Below are 24836 nucleotides of genomic sequence, written 5' to 3'. Positions count from 1 at the left end.
GCTATATAGACGGGGGGGAGAGTTATAGCTCTTGGAACACGACGATGGAAAAAGGAAGAAAAACGCTTGGTCAGTAAGGCCCAAAACAGGCTGGTCACTAAGGGGTTAAGGGATCTCCTCTGCCTTCCACTGACTGTCATTGATGCCTATTCTTGTCCGCAGTCTTTTTTATAGGTCCATGAAACAAGTACGAGTATGGACAACCCATGGTGTGCTGTCTGCATCTTTTGCGGTCACATTGAAATTTTTGGTCCACATCTGTTCTGCAAAATTGCGTACACAAATATACAGTTGTCTAAATGAGCCCTTATGAAGTTTGTATGATCTTCCCCCTCCTCCCCATGCACACTGCTTATGATTGCCTCCCTATCTACTGTACAGCCTTGGTATTCTGCCCTCCCTGAAGACTTGGATTCTCCCCTGCCCCCCCCCCCCCTCCAGTCTGATCTACTATGTACAGTGTCCTTCCCCCTCCTTGCTGCTTTCTCCAAGGGATTATTCACAAGCGTATTCAGAACACCTTATCTGTCAATATTACTCATATATGTCATAGACTGGTTGTGGATTTAACGGACCAAAACTCACATCTATAAATCTATAAGGCTAGGTCTACACGACGACATGTGTCGTTCGACAAGAAGTCGCACAACTACACTGCAACAGGTGTCGCGCAGCATTTTTTAGAATGGAAGTCTATGGTGTCGCAGTGCGACATACTGCGACACAGGTCTCTTTGGATGAAGAATTGGGTTGGTGACCTTACTTCTAAGAATAAGCTGTGTGGTGTACCTCGTGAGGGGGAATACCCTTTGGGTCTGCCCTGGATGATTTATTAGACAAAGCGGCCGATAAAGAGGAAATTTCCAGGATTTCAAAGTTCCTTCCCTTCTAGTAATAAATTAGACCGTCCTTTTCGTCCCTTTAGAGGTGGTCAGGGGTCAGATAAAAAGACCAGAGAAGATAGATTTCGTACCCAAAGGAAAGGTAGAAGTTTTTTTTCTTCAATCAGTCCTTTGGGGACAAGAAAAAAAAAAAAGGACAAGAAAAAACAAGATCAACATAGATGCCAGGGGACAGGTAGGGGGCAGATTAAGAGATTTCTTCCATGCCTGGTCCCAAATTTCCTAAAGTCTGTGGATTCTGGACACCATTCGCAACAGATTAAAATTTGAATTCCCTCAAATCCCTCTAGTAAGATTCTTACCTACAAGGGTTCAGCCTTCAACTTTAGGCGTTTCCGCTATGGAAAACGAAGTTCTAAAATTAATAGAAAAATCTGTTTTAATCCCGGTGGTAGAAAAGAGATGGGCGAAGGATATTACTCCCCCCTGTTTTTGGTAAAAAAAAAAAAAAAAAAGAATAAAACAGATGGCTCATTCAGGACAATAATACATTTAAATAAATTGAACCTTTTTCTTCGGGTGAAGAAATTCTAAATGGAGACTATAAAATCTCCCATAAACCTAATTTTTCCTCACTGCTTCATGGCAGTGTTAGATCTCAAAGATGCATATTTTCACATCTCGATTTCTCCAGTCGCAGTCAGCATAGGGGGTCGGTTGAGACATTTCCAGTTCCAGGCCCTACCGTTTGGCCTCTCGATGGTCCCAAGGGTTTTTACAAAAATCATCGCAGAAATGTCAGCTCACATAAGGGAGAAAAATGTCCTTTTCCTCCCGTACCTGGACGATTTCTTAATTGTAGGAGAAACAGAATATGCTTGCAAAATGGCAGTACAGATAGTGTTAGAGATTCTAGACAAACTAGGTTGGATTGTAAACCAAGAAAAATCAAGGCCATGTCCCACCTGGAAACAGTCCTTTCTGGGGTTGATTTTAGACTCTTCATGCCAGAAGTGGTTTTTTTTACCAGAGGAAAAGGTAATTCTCATCCAGAAAAAAATAAAGCATCTGATCGGGAATCCAGTGGTCTCTCTAAGAAAAGCAATGTCTATCCTGGGTCTGGATCACTCACATCATGTATTCCGGCCGTACGATTGGCACAGCTCCATTTAAGGCCTTTGCAGCGGGAGATCCTGTCTCACTGGAAGAAAGACGATTCTCTAGGGAAAAAGATAAAAATCTCAGATAGTATACTCCAGGATTTGAGTTTGTGGCTGGAGAGAGAAAATCTAGTTCAGGGGGTGCCATGGAGATTAGAAGACTTAGTATGCCTAACTACAGATGTCAGTCCCTGGGGGTGGGGCGCGCATGTTCAGGAGATTTCTCTTCAGGGTCGGTGGAGCAGTTGTCAGAAGAAAGGATCTTCCAACCTGAAAGAGTTAACAGCAGTTCACTACCAATGAATTCCTCTCTTCCAAGGATAAAAGACAGAACTTTAAGGGTCCATTCACACGTCCGTTGTTTCTTTCCTGATCTGTTCTGTTTTTTGCGGAACAGATCTGGACCAGTTGCGTACCCATTCATTTTCAATGGGTCTTGAAAAAAATCGGACAGCACAATGTGTTCTGTCCGTTTCCGTTGTTCCATTCCGCATGTCCGAAAAAATATAAAACTTGTCCTATTATTATCCGCAAAATCGGATCCTGGTACAATACAAAGTCAATGGATCCGCAAAAAACGGATGACATACGGAAACATTTTCAGGAACAACGGATCCGCAAAAAACGGACCGAAATTCGGAATATAGAAAAATACTGACGTGTGAATGTAGCCTAAGGCCAAATGCACACGGCATATTTATATGCACCGCCGATATTGATGCACATTCTCTTTCGGCCAGTAAGAGAATCTTCCTGGCATTTCCTGCATCTTGTACCTCCTTGTTTGTTCAGGTAAGATACAACAGTCCTGTTGTCTGTCATCACCCTTAGGCCGAATGCACACGGCTGTTTTTCGCGGCCGTGAGCTGTCCGTGGAACCGCGGGCTGGATTCCTGCTTAGAGCAGGAGCGCACGGCGTCATTGGTTGCTATGACGCCGTGCACTCCCTGCTGCCGACGCAGTACAGTAATACACTGGTATAGATCATACCAGTGTATTACTGCATTGCTGCGGCAGCAGGGAGTGCACGGCGTCATAGCAACCAATGACGCTGTGCGCTCCTGCTCTCAGCCGGAATCCAGCCCGCGGTTCCACGGACAGCTCACGGCCGTGTGCATTCGGCCTAAGGGTGATGACAGACAACAGGACTGTTGTATCTTACCTGAACAAACAAGGAGGTACAAGATGCAGGAAATGCCAGGAAGATTCTCTTACTGGCCGAAAGAGAATGTGCATCAATATCGGCGGTGCATATAAATAGTATGGAGAACAAACAAGCAGACTTTCTCAGTCGTCACCGTCTCTCTCAGGGGGAGAGGACTTTAGATCCTCTAGCTTCAGAGAGATAACAGCCCTCTGGGGACAGCCAGAGATATATTTATTTGCTACCCACCAGAACAAAAATGTTCCAAAAATATGCTCCCTAGATCCAGCAGGATTCTCCTATGGGATCGACGCTCTAGTACAGAGATGGAGCTTTCCCCTGGGCTATGCGTTTCCTCCTCTCCCTTTGATCCCTCGTGTGTTACGAAAGATCAGGGAAGACAGAGCAAGGGTCATTCTTATTGAAACATAGAAACATAGAATGTGTCGGCAGATAAGAACCATTTGGCCCATCTAGTCTGCCCAATATACTAAATACTATGGATAGCCCCTGGCCCTATCTAATATGAAGGATGGCCTTATGCCTATCCCATGCATGGTTAAACTCCTCCACTGTATTTGCAGCTGCCACTTCTGCAGGAAGGCTATTCCATGCATCCACTACTCTCTCAGTAAAGTAATACTTCCTGATATTACTTTTAAACCTTTGCCCCTCTAATTTAAAACTATGTCCTCTTGTAGCAGTTTTTCTTCTTTTAAATATTCTTTCCTCTTTTACCTTGTTGATTCCCTTTATGTATTTAAAAGTTTCTATCATATCCCCTCTGTCTCTTCTTTCTTCCAAGCTATACATATTAAGGTCTTTTAACCTTTCCTGGTAAGTTTTATCCTGCAATCCATGTACTAGTTTAGTAGCTCTTCTCTGAACTCTCTCCAAAGTATCAATATCCTTCTGGAGATATGGTCTCCAGTACTGAGCACAATACTCCAAATGAGGTCTCACTAGTGCTCTGTAGAGCGGCATGAGCACCTCCCTCTTTCTACTGGTAATTCCTCTTGCTATACACCCAAGCATTCTGCTAGCATTTTCTGCTGCTCTGTGACATTGTCTGCCTACCTTTAAGACTTCTGAAATAATGATCCCTAAATCCCTTTCCTCAGATACTGAGGTTAGGACTGTTTCACTGATTTTATATTCTGCTCTTGGGTTTTTACGTCCCAGGTGCATTATCTTGCACTTATCAACATTAAATTTTAGTTGCCAGATTTTTGACCATTCCTCTAGTTTTCCTAAGTCCTTTTCCATTTGGTGTATTCCTCCAGGAACATCAACCCTGTTACAAATCTTTGTATCATCAGCAAAAAGACACACCTTACCATTGAGGCCTTCTGCAATTTCGCTGATAAAGATATTAAACAATATGGGTCCCAGAACAGATCCCTGAGGTACCCCATTGGTAACAAGACCTTGGTCTGAATATACTCCATTGACTACAACCCTCTGTTGCCTGTCCCTCAGCCACTGCCTAATCCATTCAACAATATGGGAGTCCAAGCCCCATGACTGCACTTTATTGATAAGCCTTCTATGTGGGACAGTATCAAAAGCCTTACTAAAGTCTAGATGAGCGATGTCTACTGCACCTCTGCCATCTATTATTTTAGTCACCCAATCAAAAAAATCAATAAGATTAGTTTGACATGATCTCCCTGAAGTAAACCCATGCTGTTTTTCATCTTTCAATCCATGGGATTTTAGATGGTCCACAATCCTCTCCTTAAGTATGGTTTCCATTAATTTCCCCACTATTGATGTCAGGCTTACTGGCCTATAGTTGCCCAATTCCTCCCTACTACCTTTCTTGTGAATGGGCACAACATTTGCTAATTTCCAAACTTCTGGGACGACTCCTGTTGCCAGTGATTGGTTAAATAAATCTGTTAATGGTTTTGCTAGTTCACCGCTGAGCTCTTTTAATAGCTTTGGGTGTATCCCATCAGGCCCCTGTGACTTATTGGTATTAATTTTAGACAGTTGACTTAGAACCTCTTCCTCTGTAAAGACACATGCGTCAAAAGATTCATTAGTCTTCTTTCCTAACTGAGGTCCTTCTCCTTCATTTTCCTTTGTAAAAACTGAACAGAAGTATTCATTGAGGCAGTCAGCTAGTTCTTTATCTTCTTCCATATACCTTCCTTCTTTAGTTTTTAATTTGGTAATTCCTTGTTTTAGTTTCCTTTTTTCATTTATGTATCTGAAGAATGCCTTATCGCCTTTTTTCCCTGACTGAGCTAATTTCTCTTCTGCCTGTGCTTTAGAAGCTCTTATAACTTGTTTGGCCTCTCTCTGCCTAATCTTATAAATTTGTCTGTCATCCTCGTTGTTTTTTTTTTTTTTTTTTATAATTCCTAAATGCTATCTTTTTGTTTTTAATGATTTTGGCCACTTCTGAGTACCACAGTGGTCTCTTCCTTTTTTTGCTTTTACTGACAAGCCTAATGCAATTTTCTGTTGCCTTCAATAGAAGGCCAAGGAGATCTTGGTTCACGAGGCTCCGGATCATGTCTATCGGAGCCATGTGTCCTTCCAGAGATCCGGGGCCTGTTGAGCCAGGGCCCAGTAGTTCATCCTGGCTTGAGAAATCTCCACTTAACTGCCTGGAACTTGAGGTTCCTGTTAGAGAGGAAAGGGTTCTCCAACCCTTTGATCTCTACCCTTCTTAAAAGCAGAAAGAAAGTAACAGTTGCCATATATGCTAGGGTGTGGCAGAATTTTTTTGATTTTGGACATATCCAGATAAATGCGATTCCATGTTCAGCTCCTATCCATTTAGTATTGGAATCTCTTTAGAAGGGTCTGAACCTGGCGCTGGCAAGTAATACCTTTTTAAAAGTTCATGTCTCAGCTCTTTCAGTTCTGTTTAATTAGGACATTGCGGGATGCCCATGGGTTGCAAGATTCTTTAGGGCAGTAGAACGTTCTACCCCAATAGTGCCACCTAGACCTCCACCTTGGGATTTAGACTTAGTCTTAAAAGCTCTAACTCGTCACCCATTTGAACCAATTGAATCCATTTCTATCAAAAACCTCACCCTGAAGTTATGTTTGATAATAGCTTTAACATCTGCCCGCAGAGTGAATGAGATCCAGGCCATCTCCATCAACCCTCCATATACCACAATCCTAGAAGACAAAAGGGTAATACGTCGTGATCCGGCTTTCCTTTCGAAAGTCGTTACCAAATTCCATAGATCTCAGGAGATTATTCTTCCGACTCTTTTTAAAGATCCTAGGTCAGAAGAAGAAAGATCCCTTCACTGCTTGGACGTCAGGAGGGCGTTAATTAACAGTTTATCTTGCACAAAAGATTGTCCCAGAACTTCATTTTTAGTTCTCTTTCAAGGAGTTAATAAGGGTGGTGCAGCATCCAAAAACTCTATTGCTAGATGGATTGTCTCTGCTATCTCTGTCTTATCTGTCCTGTGGTGTTTCCCCTCCTGCGGGGCTGAAGGCACACTCTCTACCAGAGCGGTGGCCACCTCCTGGGCTTAAAGATCCTCTGTACCTCTGGAGGATATTTGCAGAGCCGCCACTTGGTCGTCTCCCTGCACTTTCTTTAAACACTACAGTTTGGATTTGAATGCTTCTCCTTCTGGCTCCTCCTTTGGGGAAAAGGTTCTCCTTTCTACTCTCCCACCCTGATTGTTTCCTTTGGGAATTCTCTCGTGGTTCTGTCTTGGGAGAAGGGAAAAATGATGATTACTTGCCAGTAATTTGATTTTCCAGAGCCCATGACAGCACCCTTATATTCCCTCACTTTTGGGGTTTTTCTTTTCTGTGTGTTGGTTCTATATTCACACGGTGTAGCATAAAAAAAAAAAAAGTGTATTTAAATGTTTATCTAACAATATGTTGGCGGCCTTCCTCCGGTGCTTAGATATCATACTGAATTGGGAGGAGAGTGTCCGCCCTTTTATTCTGTAGGTTTCCTGTCTGTGAGGGCGGTTCCTCTCTCGTGGTGCTGTCATGGGCTCTGGAAAATCAAATTACCGGTAAGTAATCATCATTTTCTGCGACTGTCGCAGTCGCAGCATGTCACAGTGCAACACCATAGACTACCATTATAAAAATTGACGCGTGACAAATGTCGTCGTGTAGATCTAGTCTAATGCTGTGTGCTTGAGTAAGTTAAAAAATAACTGTAGTCTCATTTTTTTTCTTTCATATATGAATAGTACAGGCAAATATCAGAAACTTTTTAATATTTTATTAAAGAAAAATGCTTCCTAAACCTCTTATCAGACTCTTCTCTTGCTGCTAACACAGAGAGAAGGGAGGGGGAGCGCAGAGAGAGCAGTCCCATACAGAGCCAGTGCTCTGTTGGATCTATGTCAGCAGGGCAGCTAGTTAGATGGAGGCATTAAGAGATTCCACAGCACCAAAATGTTAGTACCCGTCACTTGGAGACATCATTTATATTAGTTGACAAATAGTTTCCAAAAACCAGTATTTCTCTAAATATAAAATTAATAGAGAAATAAAATAAAAAATTAAAAGATGTATTATGCAAATAGACTGACTCACCTCTGAAATATACACTGAGCTTCCTGTCAGACTGTTCTTTTTATTTTCCCATAAACTCGACATCATAGTGTGAAAAACACAACATTTTGCAAAAACAGTTGAGGTATCACTGCTGTAAATAAAAGAACTATACTGTAGTTGTTGTGGAGAAAGCTGCTCTAATGTGACACCAAACATCTGTACATATAAGTAGGATACAGCTCGATCCATTACATGGTGAAATGGTTAATAGCCTAAAAATTGTATCTGTTATATTGCTTTTTGCCTCTTTTGTTGACACACAAGGCTATATATTTTTTTACCGTTTAAAAGGTTTGTGCCATGAAAAATATTCTAAGTTTTTTAAACCAGCACCTGGATCTGAATACTTTAGTAATTGCATGTAATTAAAAATGTAGCATAGCCACTTAGGTATTCGATAAAATGTATCTGTACAGCACCACCTGCTCCTTGTTCTTTTCCTTATTGCTCCGTCCACTTCACTGCAGTGGTCGCACATGGTCAAACATAGTTTAAATCTTTAACTGTCATCTGCCATATCTTCTGTGCCTTGGCAGTTCCATTGAGAGGGCTGCAGCAGAAAGGGAATGCTCCCTAAGCTGCCAGCCTATCTAGCAGACCAATTGGAGCAGTGAATGGGCATATGTCCGCATCCATGTCAGTTATGGGGCTGGTTCTAGCTTTGTTGGAAAGAGATTGGCATGTACTATCTGATTTTTTAGCCAGGCTATGAGCTGTGCGCTGCGATTGGCCAGCAGTGCAGCAAGGGACACGCCTCCTACAAGAAAACAGTCAGAGGGAGCGCAGACACCGGAGCCTATACCGGGCGAACGGAGCGGCGCCCAGACTTACTAGTAAGTGCAGGGGGACCCCTGGGCGCCGCTCTGCCCACAGGTATAGTTACTTTTTCGTTTGTAGAGTAGTGAAAGGTCCTCTTTAAGACTTTATAAACAACATCTAAGAACCTTCAGTGAAAAACACATTGCATCCGGACTGCTTCCAGGCTACATCTGGATGCAGTGTGTTTCTCACTGAAGCCCCATTCACTTCTATGGGGTGTGTGAAAATGCAGAATATAGAACATGCTGCTATTCTCACTCAAAGCAGAACTGATGCGCGAAAAAAAAAAAAAAAAAAAACTCTTATGCACAGACCCATTGAAATGAATGGGTCAGGATTCAGTGCGGGTGCTATGCGTTCACGTCACTCATTGCACTCGCTGGTGTGAAAGGGGCCAAAGTCAGAAGATGACGTTCTGAGTGCACTTTGACTCCTCCAGCAGAATTGCGATCTGTGACCCACACCCTGTGGTTACATCCCAGCTCAAGACTCCAAGCAGGGCTGGCAGTACAGTGACTACTAATAACGCGGTATTGGATATAGGTTGGGGAAGGGGACCTCTTCCAGCACATAGACCTTTACTAAAGAAATGACAGTATTTAGGGTACTTTCACACTTGCGGTTTTCTTTTCCGGCACTGAGTTCCATCCTAGGGGCTCAATACCGGAAAATAACTGATGTTATATCCCCATGCATTCTGAATGGAGAGTAATCCGTTCAGGATGTCTTCAGTTCAGTCATTTTGACTGATCAGGCCAGAGATAAAACCGCAGCATGCTACGGTTTTATCTCTGGCCCAAAAAACTGAAGACATGCCTGAATGCCGGATCCGGCATTTCTTTCCCATAGGAATGTATAAGTGCCGGATCCGGCATTCAAAATGCTGGATCCATCCTTTCAAAAATCTGAAAAAAAAAAATGCCTGATCCGTTTTTCCGGATGACACCGGAAAGACTGAGACAGCATTTCAATGCATTTTTGCATTTTCCGGCTGATCAGGCATTTTTAAGACAAATGCCATCAGTTGGCATACGTTTTGCGATGGAACTGCTTTCCGGATCACTCTGCCGCAAGTGTGAAAGTAGCCTTAACAGGTCTTGGATTTGAACCCCAGACCCATATTGCAGGCAGAAGAGTTGCCATTACACCACAGACCTGGAAAGGCTGAATTTTCTCTGCTTAAGGCCTCATGCACACGAAAGTTGTTCTTTGCGTCCGCAAATTGTGCATCCGCTAAAAAAAAACTAATGCGTCATCCGTTTGTTTTGGAGGATCAATTTTTTTTCTCAGATCCCTTGTAATAAATGCCTATCCTTGGCCGCAAATGTGAAAAAAGTAGGACATGCACTATCTATTTTGCTGAAGGGAAACACGGACAACGGACGCGGAACACAAACAGATGAACTATCATCATTTTTTGGCTGACCCATTGAAATGAATGGGTCCCCATCCTATCCGCAAAAAAACTAACGGAACGGAGGCCGAGAAAAACACCGGTCGTGTGCATGAGGCCTGAAGAGAACCTATTATCAACTTTAGCCAATTGGAAGCAGCATAAAGTAGTGACAGATGAGCTGATTTCCGCGGTACATTATGTCATTCATAGGCTTAAAGAACCAGCAACATACTTATTGCAGCATGGGCCTGAGAAGAGTCAGTGATTCACAAGCACCTGCTCTCCCCACCCACCTACCATGATTGCTGGACTTCTACTTGGTTTTCTCAATAGGAGATACCAGCCAGTCATCAGCAGCTCATCAGCAGCTGTAAGTAAATGATTAAAGCCAGGTCCTCCCCAGCAGCTGATAACAGTGCCTGGGCTGTGTGCACTTCTCCCTGTCCCTGCGCTTGGCAGACGCTCCCTCACTCAGCAGAGCTGGAGAAGGCAGAGCCGAAGCAGCGCAGACCAGGGAAGGGAGATCTCCCGTCTGCTCAGTGTATAAATGAAAGCAACATGTGGTAAGAGGACCCCTTTGTGTTGCAGGAAATTAACCCTTTAGGGGGGGAGGGCTCTGGTTACTTACACTTTTGGGGGCTATTGTTACTGGCTAGTGAGGGCAGGCAGGATTTTTATGCCATTCCTTTTACTGTACAGATTACTTTGCAGGTCTCAGTGACATTTGGACCTCAGACCTTCTGTACAGTAAACCGCTGACTTACCCATTCTTCTATAGAAAAGCTCTACTGTAAAGATGGGATTTTTTATGCCTTATGGTATATATTTTTTTTTTTTAAAGGGAACCTGTCATCACCTTTTATGCTACTCATACTAACTGCAGCATAAAGAAGAGACAGGTGAGCTGAATTCAGCGGTCTGTCATTTAAAAGGTAAAAGTAAGTGGTTGCCGAGAACCAACATCACAATCATTGCAGACTGGGCCTGGAAGAGTCACGGCCACCTGAGAAGAGTCCTGGTCATTCATGAATTCCTGCCCACTTGCTGATGGCTGACAGGCTTCTATGTAGTTTTCTCCTTTTGTCTCTAGGAGAGAACTTCCAGTCATCAGCAGATGGGTGAGGAGAGCAGGAGATTAGGATTAACCATGACTCTTCTCAGGTAGATTTAACTCTTCTCGAGGCCTGGGCTGCAACGATTATGCTGCTGGTCCTCAGCAACCACTGACTTTTAGCTCATAAGTGTCACGCCGCTGAAATCAGCATTTCTGTCAGTATTTTATGCTGCACTGAGTGAGGTCAGCATAAAGTTTATGACTGGTTCCCTTCAAATTATATATCACAAAACAGTAATTGGCATCTCTGTAATTATAATAACCCATACATTATAATGAACATATCATCTACTATGGTGATTGGTAAATAGGAGTGGGGGGCACACCTCTTTTCCTGCATGGAGCCCTGAAATTCTTGATGGCAGCTCTGGATCCAATCCTGCTGATGCTGGAAAATTCTTGCCTTAACAGACAGCATTATTGCTGTGATCACCATGTGAGGTACAGGGCTGGTTCTGGCTTTGTTAGCAAGACATTGTCATGTACTATATGATGTCTGATTTTATTTTTTAAGGTTGTATTTTAGGCTACTTTCACACTAGCGTTCGGGGCTCCGCTTGTGAGTTCCGTTCAAAGGCTCTCATAAGCGGCCCCGAACGCTTCCGTCCAGCCCTAATGCATTCTGAGTGGATGCGGATCCGCTCAGAATGTATCAGTCTGGCAGCGTTTGGCCTCCGCTCCGCTCAGCAGGCGGACACCTGAACGCTGCTTGCAGCGTTCGGGTGTCCGCCTGGCCGTGCGGAGGCAAACGGATCCGTCCAGACTTACAATGTAAGTCAATGGGGACGGATCCGTTTGAATATGACACACTATGGCTCAATTTTCAAATGGATCCGTCCCCCATTGACTTTCAATGTAAAGTCTGGACGGATCCGTCTGAGGCTACTTTGACACTTAGAATTTTTTTTGCAATATAATGCAGACGGATCCATTCTGAACGGATCCACCGTCTGCATTATATGAGCGGATCCGTCTCAGACGGATCCGCTCTGAATGCAAGTGTGAAAGTAGCCTAAGATGTAATATAAAGTATTGGTTTTGTAATATACCAGCCATTTCTGGACTTCAAGGTGTGTTTGAGGTCATTATCCTGTGGCATTGTTCACCAGCACCCAAGTCAATGCCTCCTTTCCCGGCTGTCCCCTCTTTTTTTAGTATTGGTTTTTCATTTCTAGTGTATTGTACAGAAGTACATCAATTTTTAACGTTTTCCAGGCAATTTTATTCATCTTTTCTTCATGTATGTGCAGATGCATTATCCATGTAAGCTTTGTGTAAACTCCTTAGAGAAAAATATTCATGTATTTTCTCTATATTAAAAGACAAAAAGAAGTATCTCGGCTCCACCAAACTGAGCTAGGGTTGTTTCGATACCATAAAAAAGTATTGCGATACTCGATACCGTTCGATACCACGCTAAAATAAAATAAAATAAAACACAAAAAAGCCTTTTGATTATTTAAAGTATACCTGTCGTATTATTATTATTATATTTTTGTATTGGATTGTTGTGATTAATATCTCCTTGGTGGCCCTATTTCAACTTTTCACTGTGTGATCAATTACCCCTTAATTCCACAGTTTAGTTCCCTGTACTGCCTACTTTTACCTGTGCTTAAAATAGTATTGCTAGGCATTGTCCGTCTATCTGTTGAAGGACGGAGGACGCAGAAGCAGGCAGCGTGCAAGGTCAGATTACAGACCGCCAGGGACTGTAAGTAAATGATTAAAGCCAGGTCCTCCCCAGCAGCTGATAACAGTGCCTGGGCTGTGTGCACCTCTCCCTGTCCCTGCGCTTGGCAGACGCTCCCTCACTCAGCAGAGCTGGAGAATGCAGAGTTGAAGCAGCGCAGACCATGAAAGGGAGATCTGCCGTCTGCTCAGTGTATAAATGAAAGCAACATGTGGTAAGAGGACCCCTTTGTGCTGCATGAGATTAACCCTTTAGGGGGGAGGGCTCTGGTTACTGACACTTTTGGGGGCTATTGTCACTGGCTAGTGAGGGCAGACGGGATTAGCCTCAGGGTGAGGGCAGTGGCGGCCATCTTAACTGAATAGTGAAATTGCAGTTTTATGCAGACTGGTTGCTAAGGGCTGAATCTTATTAAATATGGGGTAAGTCAGTCTAATAGTAACTGATTCTGGAATATCATGTTATTAGTAACTACATATATGAAAATTGAAATTGGGGTCTAAATGTGACAGTTATCCTTTAAACGTAAAACATTTAGGGCTGTTTCACACGAGCGGATGCCGTGCGTGGCATCCGCTCCGTGAAAGAGTGCCAAGACCCGATGCAGACTGCAGAGGCACGGAGCAGTAACATGACTGTTACTGCTCCGTGCCTCTGCAGTCTGCATCGGGTCTTGGCACTCTTTCACGGAACGGATGCCACGCACGGCATCCGCTCGTGTGAAACAGCCCTTATTGAATTAAACAGAAAAACCTGCACCAGAGGTCAGAGTTCAATATTGAATTTGCCAAAGTAACAATGCTAATGAGGAGCCTTTGACTCTCCTGCCCGACTGCATGCAGGACTTTCATCTCTGCTCAAAAATCATATTCTGAGCGGACACCGAATGGACCCCATTATAGTCTATGGGGTCTTTAGGCTCTGTTACGCTCAGTTAGGTCTCAGTTATCTGCAGAATCTGTCCTTTCTGTTCTCCTGCTCCTCAACGGAGCCGGGGAACGGAAAGGAGAAACGGTGATGTGAAAGGAGCCTTATTTCTTGAGCATTTATTCTATGTTTTACAAACTCAACCCCAACATTAACCCCATGTTGCCCTGACACAGACCTATGAGAAGGAGCGACCGGCAGCCACAGCGCGTGAGTATAATGCGCTGCTCTCTGCTTACTAACATACCATGGCAGCCAGGACTTCAGCAGCGTGACTCCTGGCTGCCATGGTAACCGATCGGAGCCCCAGCATTACACTGCTGGGGCTCCGATCGGAACTGCAAACTGCCACCAATGATGGGGGGAGGAGGGGGACCCTGTGGTATATGGCGATATGGCGCAAATCCATATCGTGGCCCAAATTCATATCGCCTATACCGACCACCCCTACATAAAAGTATCGAAAGTTCGATACCCGAAAAACAACCCTAGTGACAATACTATCACACTTTCAGCTCAAGTCTAAAGGAGTACAGCATTTGTTTCCTTTGTGTTTGGTTTGGGTCCCAGTTCATGGTCTCCTGTGATTTCCATCTTATGAAATGCTAAAAGTAGATGGTTAATTGGTGTCTCTACAGTGACCACACGATGATGGGACCACTATATGTAGAAGACCTAATGTTTTAATGGACTTGCCTGTTGCTTTGTACTGCATAAAGTCGCGCACACAGATATCGGCAATCTGTCAATTACTTATTAATTTGGTGTAGTTTAAAAGAGCTTAGATCTCATTTATTGCAGTGTATGGCCAGCAAGCAGTCCGTTATTTTTATGATATGTAGGCTCCCCTCGCCTACACGCTGCTGATTGACAGCTTTCTCCCAATGCAGAGTAGAATAGGAAGGAAGCAGTCAAGCAGTGGATGGAAGCCTACATGTCTTGAAAACATGGGACTCCTATAAGACGTCAGATGTACATTTTCTCATCACACATAAGTGACAACATGAACATGGCAGTATGGCCATTGTGCTAATCTTTAGTTTTGCAATTTGTCTTTTCCAAGGAAACGTTTTCCATTGTAGGCACTTTTACAGAATTGAGAGGAATTATTTTATTCTTTTTTGGCTTCATTTATGATAGATCTGTGTGTAGCTGCATGAATTCTCCAACAGCATTGAGGGAATACTATAATTTGTGGCCTGCAGTACAGAACCAGTTCTGTGTAATTAGAATTATTTTGTCGCTTTTAATTTAAAAGATAAATTACATTTCTTTGCTGCTGGTGAAATTCATTTGAAGTCTGTGTAATTAGACTGACTAGTTTTGATTAATGAAAAAAATAAGCTATTGCTTTGTTATCACATTTGAATAAAACATAATCTGTTAATGTAGTTTTTTGTTTTATATTTCAGTATGACTGAACTTTTTTCACTGATCTTCTTTTTCATTGTAGTTAATTTTTTTTATTAATAAAGTAATTTCTGTTTACTAAAAAGTATATAAGCTTTTCAAATGTTTGATATTTTATTCTGCAACCTGCATGTATTCTAGGGTTGGTTCAATACCAAAATTTTGATTCGGGTTTCGATACCATAAAAAATTATGGCGATACTCGATAGCACGCAAAAAAAACTAAAACGCCAAAAAAAGCTGTGTGCATTCTGCGTTTTATGGAACGTCCGGACCATAATCGAACAGTCCTATCCTATTTTTTGGGGGACAAGGTGACTAAAAAAAATGGTGCGGTTTTGATTTACTTTTCCGTTACGGTGTTCACCGCATAGGAGAATGTGGCGATATGTAATATGTTTATTGTTTATATATTTTATATGTAAAATTGGGAAAGGGGGTGATTTATACTTAATATTTTGCTGTGTTTTAAATTTATTTTTTTTTTTTTTTTTTTTTTTTTACTTTTTATTTAATAACTATTGCCCTTAGGGGCTAGAACCTGGGATCTTTTAATCCCTTGTCCTATTCACCCTAATAGAGTTCTATTAGGGTGAATGGGATCTTACACTCTCCCTGCTGCCCTGTGCACAGTACACACAGCAGCACTGCGCCACCAATGACTTAATACATAAAAATTAAGATGAAAAGGTGACAACTGTAAATGCAGTCATGTTGGATATCACTTAAGAATTTGTATCGCAACAACCATCATTTTCAAAAAGATACATAAACTGTTATTTCTAATGCTAAATGTTCGGATAGGTCAACTGCATCTACCTAGGAATAAAGCATTGGTCATTTCGAAATGTATTTATTTTTCCATTGTTTCGATCCTAGCTATATGCCAGATGGGCATGCACCTTTTAATAAACTGATGATATGCTTTTCTTTTTTTGGGGGATACATCTGAATTATTACAGTTACTAATTAAGGCTTCTAACTTTAATTTACAGTGACTCCATGAAAAATGACAGAGGAAGTCATTGTTATTGCCAAGTGGGATTATATGGCACAGCAGGACCAAGAACTTGATATTAAGAAAAATGAGCGCCTCTGGTTGCTGGATGACTCCAAAACCTGGTGGCGTGTTAGAAATGCAGCTAACAAGATGGGATATGTACCGTCAAACTACGTGGAGAGGAAAAACAGCTTAAAGAAAGGATCACTGGTTAAGAACTTGAAAGACACCTTGGGTAAGCCACTTTTATGTTTGGGTATTCCCACTATAGCACATAAGTAGGATATGCCATATAAACGACTTAATGGTGGGCATCCGACCATGCCAAAACGGGGGAATATTCAAATTCAGGTCGTTAAAATGTAACACATTTTTGTGTGTGTCCCCCTTTCAGTAGAGAACATCTCTATTAATGTCAGAGCATGAATTTGAAGATGTATAATTATCAGTCTATTCATTTCCATCCAATGATCTATCGGATCCAATATAATGATGGTTCATAACAACTATTTATATTTGTTTTTATTTTTTAGTTATGTTGCTCTTGATTAGTGTTTCCTCCTTGTCTCTTTCTAGGTCTGGGGAAGACTAAGAGGAAGACTAGCACTAGAGATGCCTCACCCACTCCCAGTACTGATGCAGAATATTCAACAAATGGTACCAATTCGGATCGGATCTATGACTTAAACATTCCAGCATATGTAAAGTTTGCATATACCGCAGAGAGAGATGATGAGCTCTCCCTCGTGAAGGGTTCACGAGTGATTGTTATGGAAAAATGTAGTGATGGCTGGTGGCGTGGGACACACAATGGACAGGTTGGCTGGTTCCCATCAAACTACGTAGTGGAAGAGGTTGATGAAGCAACGGCTGATTCCCCCAGTTTTCTCAGTTTGAGGAAAGGAGCGACTCTAAGCAATGGACAGAACACTAAAATTCTCCATGTTGTTCAGACACTCTACCCGTTTAGTTCGGTAACTGAAGAAGAGCTGAACTTTGAGAAAGGAGAAATCATGGAAGTCGTTGAGAAGCCGGAAAACGACCCTGAATGGTGGAAATGTAAAAATTCCAGTGGACAAATTGGCCTTGTTCCCAAAAACTATGTGGTTATTTTAAATGATGGTCCTTCCATAAATAGTTCTCACATGCACCAAATAAGCTACACTGGCCCTGCATGCACAGGACGCTTTGCTGGGAAAGGCTGGTACTATGGAGGCGTCACAAGGCATCAAGCTGAATGTGCCCTGAATGAAAGAGGAGCAGAGGGAGACTTTCTTGTCCGAGACAGTGAGTCTTCGGTGAGTACGTTTCTCTCCACCTCTGCATTGCAAGCTGTTTTTCCTGTATGCAGGTCATATATTCTGAAAGTTTACTCTCATTTTTATCTAAAATTGTAAAAAGGTTCCATAAATTATGAAGCAGGAAATTTCTGTTCCATTAAATTGCAGTGTTGAGGAGTCGTTTACATTTGTGGGGTCCTAATTTTGTGTTTTGATTAAAGTCCTCATACTTTTTATGCCACTAATCGGTGCATGAAATATGTAAGCTTATATCCCGCTGTTACCAGATGTACCATAGAAAATCTCTGATTATAGTGAGAGAGCTCTTTTTGTTTTCCAATTGGCTGAAAAGCTTTGCCCAGAAAATGGCGTGTAATTTCATCACTACAGGGTATAGGTCACATAGTTGTGCTTGTTGTTCAATGAAGCTTAGTCATTGTCACATGGCAAACATTTGCCCACTTTGCTCTTACATTTGGGACTTGTCAGCTCTTTCTCTGTGAAGATCAATGCGTATGAGCGGAAGAAAAGCTTCTAAATGTTCTCCAGGCTTTTACTTCTGTTTCCAAAGTGTTTGGGGAATTGTATATGATATGGTGGTTTGAGTTCAGTGATTTTATGTTGCATAATGCTAGTAAACAGGGTTTCTCCTCAACGGGATGACTGCGGATATTCCGAAAAAATCTGAAGTTATTTATGTGGCTATATTTTAACTGTTTCTTTTTACATTTTGTAACTTTTTAATTTGATGGGAGGGTTGATAAACATGCACAGATATTAAGGCCAACTTTCCCCTTCTGCCAGGTCACGTTCTGCTACACAAGGAGAAGTAGGATGTATGCCTATCCTTCTTTCTCTGCCAGCATGTCAGCCCACTGCTCCTTCCATGCTAATATGGGGGGGAAGGGGGGGGGGGGATACTTCAGCTTTCTTGATATCAGTAAGCAGGAGGCCTGAATCAAGGTGCTAGCCTATAAGGAAATAGCAGTAGATCTCATTTCCTGGTTTCTAAAGGCTGTATCATGGCTAGCATTCCATCCTGGTCTTGTTTTAAAGCTTAGATTCTTAAAACAGGACCTGGCTCACAACTCTAGCTGCTATTCAGCCTCCTTAGTAACTGAAGGTAACTCTGATCTAGTCGATGCAGAGACTCTTTATCAAGATTTTTTTCATGCTAAAAAGTGTGTCTTAGGCTACTTTCACACTTGCGTTCAGAGCGGATCCGTCTGGTGTCTGCACAAACGGATCCGCTCCTATAATGAAGACGATGGGATCCGTTCAGAACGGATCCGTCTGCATTATAGTTTAGAAAAAATTCTAAGTGTGAAAGTTGCTCAGACGGATCCGTCCAGACTTTACATTGAAAGTCAATGGGGGACGGATCCGTTTGAAATTGAGCCATATTGTGTCAACTTCAAGCGAATCCATCCCCATTGACTTACATTGTAAGTCTGGACGGATCCGTTTACCTCCGCACAGCCAGGAAAAACGGCGGAGGAAAAACGGTGCCAGACTGATGCATTCTGAGCGCATCCGCATCCACTCAGAATGCATTAGGACAGTACAGATGCGTTCGGGGCCGCTTGTGAGAGCCTTCAAACGGAACTCACAAGCGGAACCCCCGAATGCTAGTGTGAAAGTAGCCTAAGTTTGAAGAATGCCGTATATAAATCCAAGGTACCAGGAGAAAAATGCGCACATACATTGGAACTGGTTCCTAATTAATTTTTTTTAAATGTCTATGGAATTTTTATGAAAACATTGTTTAACTTCAATACCAGGCCATTTTCATTCGTGATGTCACTGGGCCTGCAGTAAACAGTGAGAAGGCCGCGGTGCTGCTGGAGCGCTGCTGCCTTCTCAAACAGCTGATCGGCGGGGATCCCGGATGTCTGACCCCCGCCGATCAGATGCTGATGATCTATCCAGAGGATAGATCATCAGTTTAAACAAACTGAAGAACCCCTTTAAGACAAGTACACGGCAGCAGGGAACAATGTGTAGGTGCCATTATCCCAACAATACCTGTGTGGCCAGTGAGGATGCCGGTAATTGATTTGAATGTGCTCAGCCTCGCAGAAGAGGCTGAGGGCATTCATGCTGCAATTCTTATTTTGGCCACCGGATTAAAGGCCCATATAAGAAATGAGCAATAGTCAGTAATAAATATATTTAAAAAATCTGATTGTTCAGAATAAAAAAATGGATTTTATATGCTCAAATACGAGCTTCAAAATCAAGACCTGTTAAATATATAAAAAAAATAAGTGTAAATCGCCCTTTTCCGTATAATTAAAAAATAAATACCTAAATATAAAAAAATATCATAGGTATCACCACGACCAAAAACGTCCGTACTATTAAAATATAAAAATATTTTTCCCTTCCCACAGCACCATAGAGAGATGGATCCGCCCCCACAACTGAACAGGAAGCCCCAGAGCAATCAAAAAGGGAACACCCACTTCCTCCCTGAGGCCTCTTGCACACTAATGTTGAGTGTGCCTGTGGCCGTATTGCGGCTCTCATACGCGGGTCTGCAATACACGGTCACTGGCCTGTGTGCACTCCACATCACGGATGTGGACCCATTCACTTGAATGCAGAGATTCGCAACGGAAGCATGGATCGGAACTGCCTCCGCACCGCCCCAAAAATAGAACTTGTGCTTTTTTTTTTTGCGGTGCGGACGGATCACGGACCCATTCAAGTTGAATTGGTCTCGATCCGTCCCGGCCGCCGCACGGACGTTGACCGTGCATTGGGGATCGCAAATTGCAGTCCCCAATGCACGGAACGGATGCACAACGTTCTGTATGGGGTCCGTTTTTCCATTTTATTTAATTTTTTTTTTTTTTCAGTAGTGTTTCCGCTTCCTTTCTGCCATTTGGTTTCCGTTTGTGATCCGTTTTTTGCAGATTACAAACGGAAACTGAAGCATACAATAATGTTTAATCTGTAGGTACATAAAAAAAATTGGGCTGGGCATAACATTTTCAATAGATGGTTCCGCAAAAAACTGAACAGTCATGGAAGACATACGGATGCACTCAGTTTTTTTGCAGACCCATTGACTTGAAAGGAGCCACGGAACGTGATTTGCGGGCAATAATAGGGTATGTTCTATCTTTGAACGGAACAGAAATACGGAAAAAAACGGAATGCATACGGAGTACCTTCTGTTGTTTTTGCGGACCCATTGAAATGAATGGTTCCGCAAACGGAATCCGCAAAAAACGGAACGAAAACAGGAAAAAAAAATAAGTTTGTGTGCAAGAGCCCTTAGTATGGTTTTCTGTCCCCCGGACAGAGGAGCCTGGAGCATGCAGCCTCTAGGGCTGTGAAACAAGGAACACCTTATGAACTTAGGTTATACAGAGAATATTTCTGTTGTGTAACTTAGGTTATACAGCGAATATTTGTGTTGTGTGGTTTGTACGAATCTGTTTGGTGCCTTTAGCATGATTGATAGGTTTGAATATTTGTCGGGCTTCAGGGCCTGGTTGACTGCCTCATGACTTCGGGGCCTGGTTGACTGCCTCATGGCTTCGGGACCTGGTTGACTGCCTCATGGCTTCGGGACCTGGTTGACTGCCTCATGGCTTCGGGACCTGGTTGACTGCCTCATGGCTTCGGGGCCTGGTTGACTGCCTCATGGCTTCGGGGCCTGGTTGACTGCCTCATGGCTTCGGGGCCTGGTTGACTGCCTCATGGCTTCGGGCCCTGGTTGACTGCCTCATGGCTTCGGGACCTGGTTGACTGCCTCATGGCTTCGGGACCTGGTGACTGCCTTCGGGCTTGACTGCCTCATGGCTTCGGGGCCTGGTTGACTGCCTCATGGCTTCGGGGCCTGGTTGACTGCCTCATGGCGTCGGGGCCTGGTTGACTGCCTCATGGCGTCGGGGCCTGGTTGACTGCCTCATGGCGTCGGGGCCTGGTTGACTGCCTCATGGCTTCGGGGCCTGGTTGACTGCCTCATGGCTTCGGGGCCTGGTTGACTGCCTCATGGCTTCGGGGCCTGGTTGACTGCCTCATGGCTTCGGGGCCTGGTTGACTGCCTCATGGCTTCGGGGCCTGGTTGACTGCCTCATGGCTTCGGGGCCTGGTTGACTGCCTCATGGCTTCGGGGCCTGGTTGACTGCCTCATGGCTTCGGGGCCTGGTTGACTGCCTCATGGCTTCGGGGCCTGGTTGACTGCCTCATGGCTTCGGGGCCTGGTTGACTGCCTCATGGCTTCGGGGCCTGGTTGACTGCCTCATGGCTTCGGGGCCTGGTTGACTGCCTCATGGCTTCGGGGCCTGGTTGACTGCCTCATGGCGTCGGGGCCTGGTTGACTGCCTCATGGCGTCGGGGCCTGGTTGACTGCCTCATGGCTTCGGGGCCTGGTTGACTGCCTCATGGCTTCGGGGCCTGGTTGACTGCCTCATGGCTTCGGGGCCTGGTTGACTGCCTCATGGCTTCGGGGCCTGGTTGACTGCCTCATGGCTTCGGGGCCTGGTTGACTGCCTCATGGCTTCGGGGCCTGGTTGACTGCCTCATGGCTTCGGGGCCTGGTTGACTGCCTCATGGCGTCGGGGCCTGGTTGACTGCCTCATGGCGTCGGGGCCTGGTTGACTGCCTCATGGCGTCGGGGCCTGGTTGACTGCCTCATGGCGTATAACAAGACAGCCACCGAAAAGGATAATGTAAGCAACTTTGGAAAATAAAGCATTTATTAGGATTTCAATTATTTTACACAAAAAAAACCTTCAACAATCGGACAGCCCCTTTAACAAGACTTTGTATTAAGATATGTTGACAACACCAAAGATTTTGAGTAATATACTTAATAAATATACAGTAGTGTAGTGTCAAAGCATATCCCCAGTAACATCCTTTTTCTGGCTTGACCAGATTCCTATAGCTCATACAAGGGGAGCAGCTTCACTCGGAGGGGAATGAGGCAAATGAATTAGCTGAATCTATCCAACTGATTTCCATCACCCAAGAGTGGGCGTTCAGGGTCTTTCAGCCCCCAGACACTGTAGCAGATCTCCTGGACCACCAAATTCATGGCCTGCCTTTAGGATAATATTAGATTGGGGAGTTTCATCTTTTGAATGTCACAAAGCTGTGAAGCCCTGCTTCACATCTATCAAATGTATAGCGTTTTTCAGTAGGAACAGCATCTTGACCCATGGAAATAATAGAGAGGTTACCATGCTGCCTCTGGCGCTATAGCACCCTCAAACAGTTCCTCAATTCAAGACTTTTCTCTCTGCTATTTTTTTATGCGAATGTAGACTAAGTATGTTGCACTAGTCAAATACAGCCAACCGTATGTACAACTTTTCTGCCTTGAATAGTTAGTAGTTTTGTTGTGTGCGTGCGGGGGCGTTCACAAGGGCAGCAGTGAACCTGACAGATTGTGGAGTCAGCAGTTCCTATTATGATGTCTATCAGTAGTGCGGCCTTAGGTTTTGGGTGTGTAATACTCAATATAGTAATAAAGTTAGATGTTAATCTTCTGATCTCTGATAGATCACACATTTTTGGTTACGTTCTGATTGTGTATGTAAATTTGTTCTTTTCTTCTGTATTCCAGCCCAGCGATTTTTCCATTTCACTAAAGGCATCAGGAAAAAACAAGCATTTTAAAGTGCAGCTGGTGGACAGTGTCTATTGTATTGGACAGAGGAGGTTTAAGAGCTTGGACGAACTGGTGGAACATTACAAAAAAGCCCCTATCTTCACTAGTGAACATGGCGAAAAGTTATATCTGGTGAAGGCACTGCCGTGACGTCAGACTGCTCTGCGGCCTCGCTCACACTGGCCTCTCAATCTTCAAGCCTTAGTTCCGAGAAATGACTTCCAGGGAACAGAGCCATCATTACAAAGGAAGCAGTCTTAATAATACGGGCTCCTCTGATCCCACAAACACTCTGACATAGTACTTTTATCTTTTTTATTTGTATATCCGTTCTGTCTTTTCTGTTTGTAAGTCATCTTGCCCTCAGGTTGAAGACCTCACTCAAGTGACCATTGTAAGCACTCACTGTCAGGCCTTGGTTGAAGGCCTCCTATTCTGCACATGTTTACAGTTCATAGCTAGGTATGACTAGCCCGAGGAATAGGGGGCAACTTGAAGCAGTGTTAAGAAACGCTATATTATAATTTTTATTTTTTTTTTTATCATAGAAAAAGATAAATCTTTATTGAAAGATGTTAGGCACAACGACATGCACTGAAGCTGCAGCAAATAGTAATAATAATGTAGACATGCTGTATCGGTTGTGGCTGTGAAACTTGTAGCCTTGTTGCTTACCAGGCTAGGCTGTAGAAACACTCTCTACACTGTACAGTGCTCTGCCACCTCCTCACCTCTCCGCACAAGTATCGTGGCAGCATATCTCAGAACGCCCTGGTAACATGATTGTAGTACATAGTGTATTTGGTAAAATAATAGAAAGTTCATAAGCAAGTTATTTAATTCCAAGTTCTACATGAAAAGTAACCAAATGTGCCATCTTCATTTTTTTTCTATGCCCCATCCCCTGCCTGTTCTAAATATACAATTAAGTATTTAATTATAAGAGTAAAATGTATGTGTAGCTGTCTATGCTAATACAGACAAATAAAATTTTGTTTTTTGAAATGTTAGTGGTGCATGTTATAATATTATAGTGGTAAAATCTGTGTATTACCACCACCGTGTCCATGCACCCGGTATATGCCAGGACTGTACTTTTGGCATATGCTGGGCCGGTAAGCATCAGCAAACCTTTTACACTACACTTATCAATGCATAGGGCCACCTTTTAAAAAAAAAAAAAAAAAAAAAACTTTTTTTCTCTTTTTTTTTTTTTTTTTTCCCTGTACAATGGGAGCCTATCGGTGGTGTATGCCACTGTATAGTAGGATACATCACAGATTTCAGTCAGAGCTATACGTAAGGAGATCCTCCCAACATATACCTCCAAAGCGGCCTTGCAACGAGATGTAAAGAGAACCTGAATTAGAAATCACATTTTTTTTTTTCTTCTACCTTTATGATTAAAGATAGTCTCATGATTCCGGTTAGGCGCCGTTCCCAACATGTTTGTGGTATATGCCGGCAAATTTTCCAAATTCTTTGGGCCCGGTGTGTCCTTTTGGCATATGTCTGAATTGTATAAATCAGTATAGGTTTTTCAATAGTGTTGAGCGAACTTGTGTTTTAAGTTCAGGTTCGGGTTATCGAAGAATCGCGTTATGGATTCCGCTACCACGGACCATAACAGAATTTTGAATCCATAATGCGATTCTTCGATAACCCGAATTTTAGAACTTAAAAAAAAAAAACAAGTTCGCTCAACACTACTTTTGAATACATAGGGATCCTGCATGTTTTCATCGGCGCATGGGAAGAAGTGACGGTTCAGGGACCAGGAGTGGCGTGGGCATTGAAATCTCACAAAGCTATGTTGAAAACTTGGTTGTGTCCCTACTCAAGGAGGTGTGCCTCAT

At 43.2% G+C, this 24836-nt stretch overlaps 1 protein-coding gene across 2 annotated transcripts in view; it reads left to right on the top strand.

The window, feature by feature from the left end:
* Nucleotides 1–23990, top strand: part of NCK2 (NCK adaptor protein 2) — a 44034-nt gene extending 20044 nt beyond the window's left edge. Inside the window, exons 1-4 of one of the 2 annotated variants that reach the window (XM_044285954.1) lie at nt 7036–7159; nt 16067–16306; nt 16648–17369; nt 22936–23990. In XM_044285954.1, the coding sequence (XP_044141889.1) occupies nt 16081–16306; nt 16648–17369; nt 22936–23130 (1143 nt within the window). In that variant the 5' untranslated portion in view covers nt 7036–7159; nt 16067–16080 and the 3' untranslated portion in view covers nt 23131–23990. Of the gene's footprint in view, nt 1–7035; nt 7160–16066; nt 16307–16647; nt 17370–22935 lie in introns of those variants that run through there. The other variant, XM_044285953.1, reaches the window with a different exon arrangement.
* Nucleotides 23991–24836: the final 846 nt, after the last annotated feature.

The sequence above is a fragment of the Bufo gargarizans genome, chromosome 3, assembly GCF_014858855.1.
Source record: "Bufo gargarizans isolate SCDJY-AF-19 chromosome 3, ASM1485885v1, whole genome shotgun sequence".
In the NCBI taxonomy this organism is placed as follows: domain Eukaryota; kingdom Metazoa; phylum Chordata; class Amphibia; order Anura; family Bufonidae; genus Bufo; species Bufo gargarizans.
The sequence above is the reverse complement of the archived record's forward strand: the minus strand, read 5'-3'. Positions and strand labels throughout refer to the sequence as shown.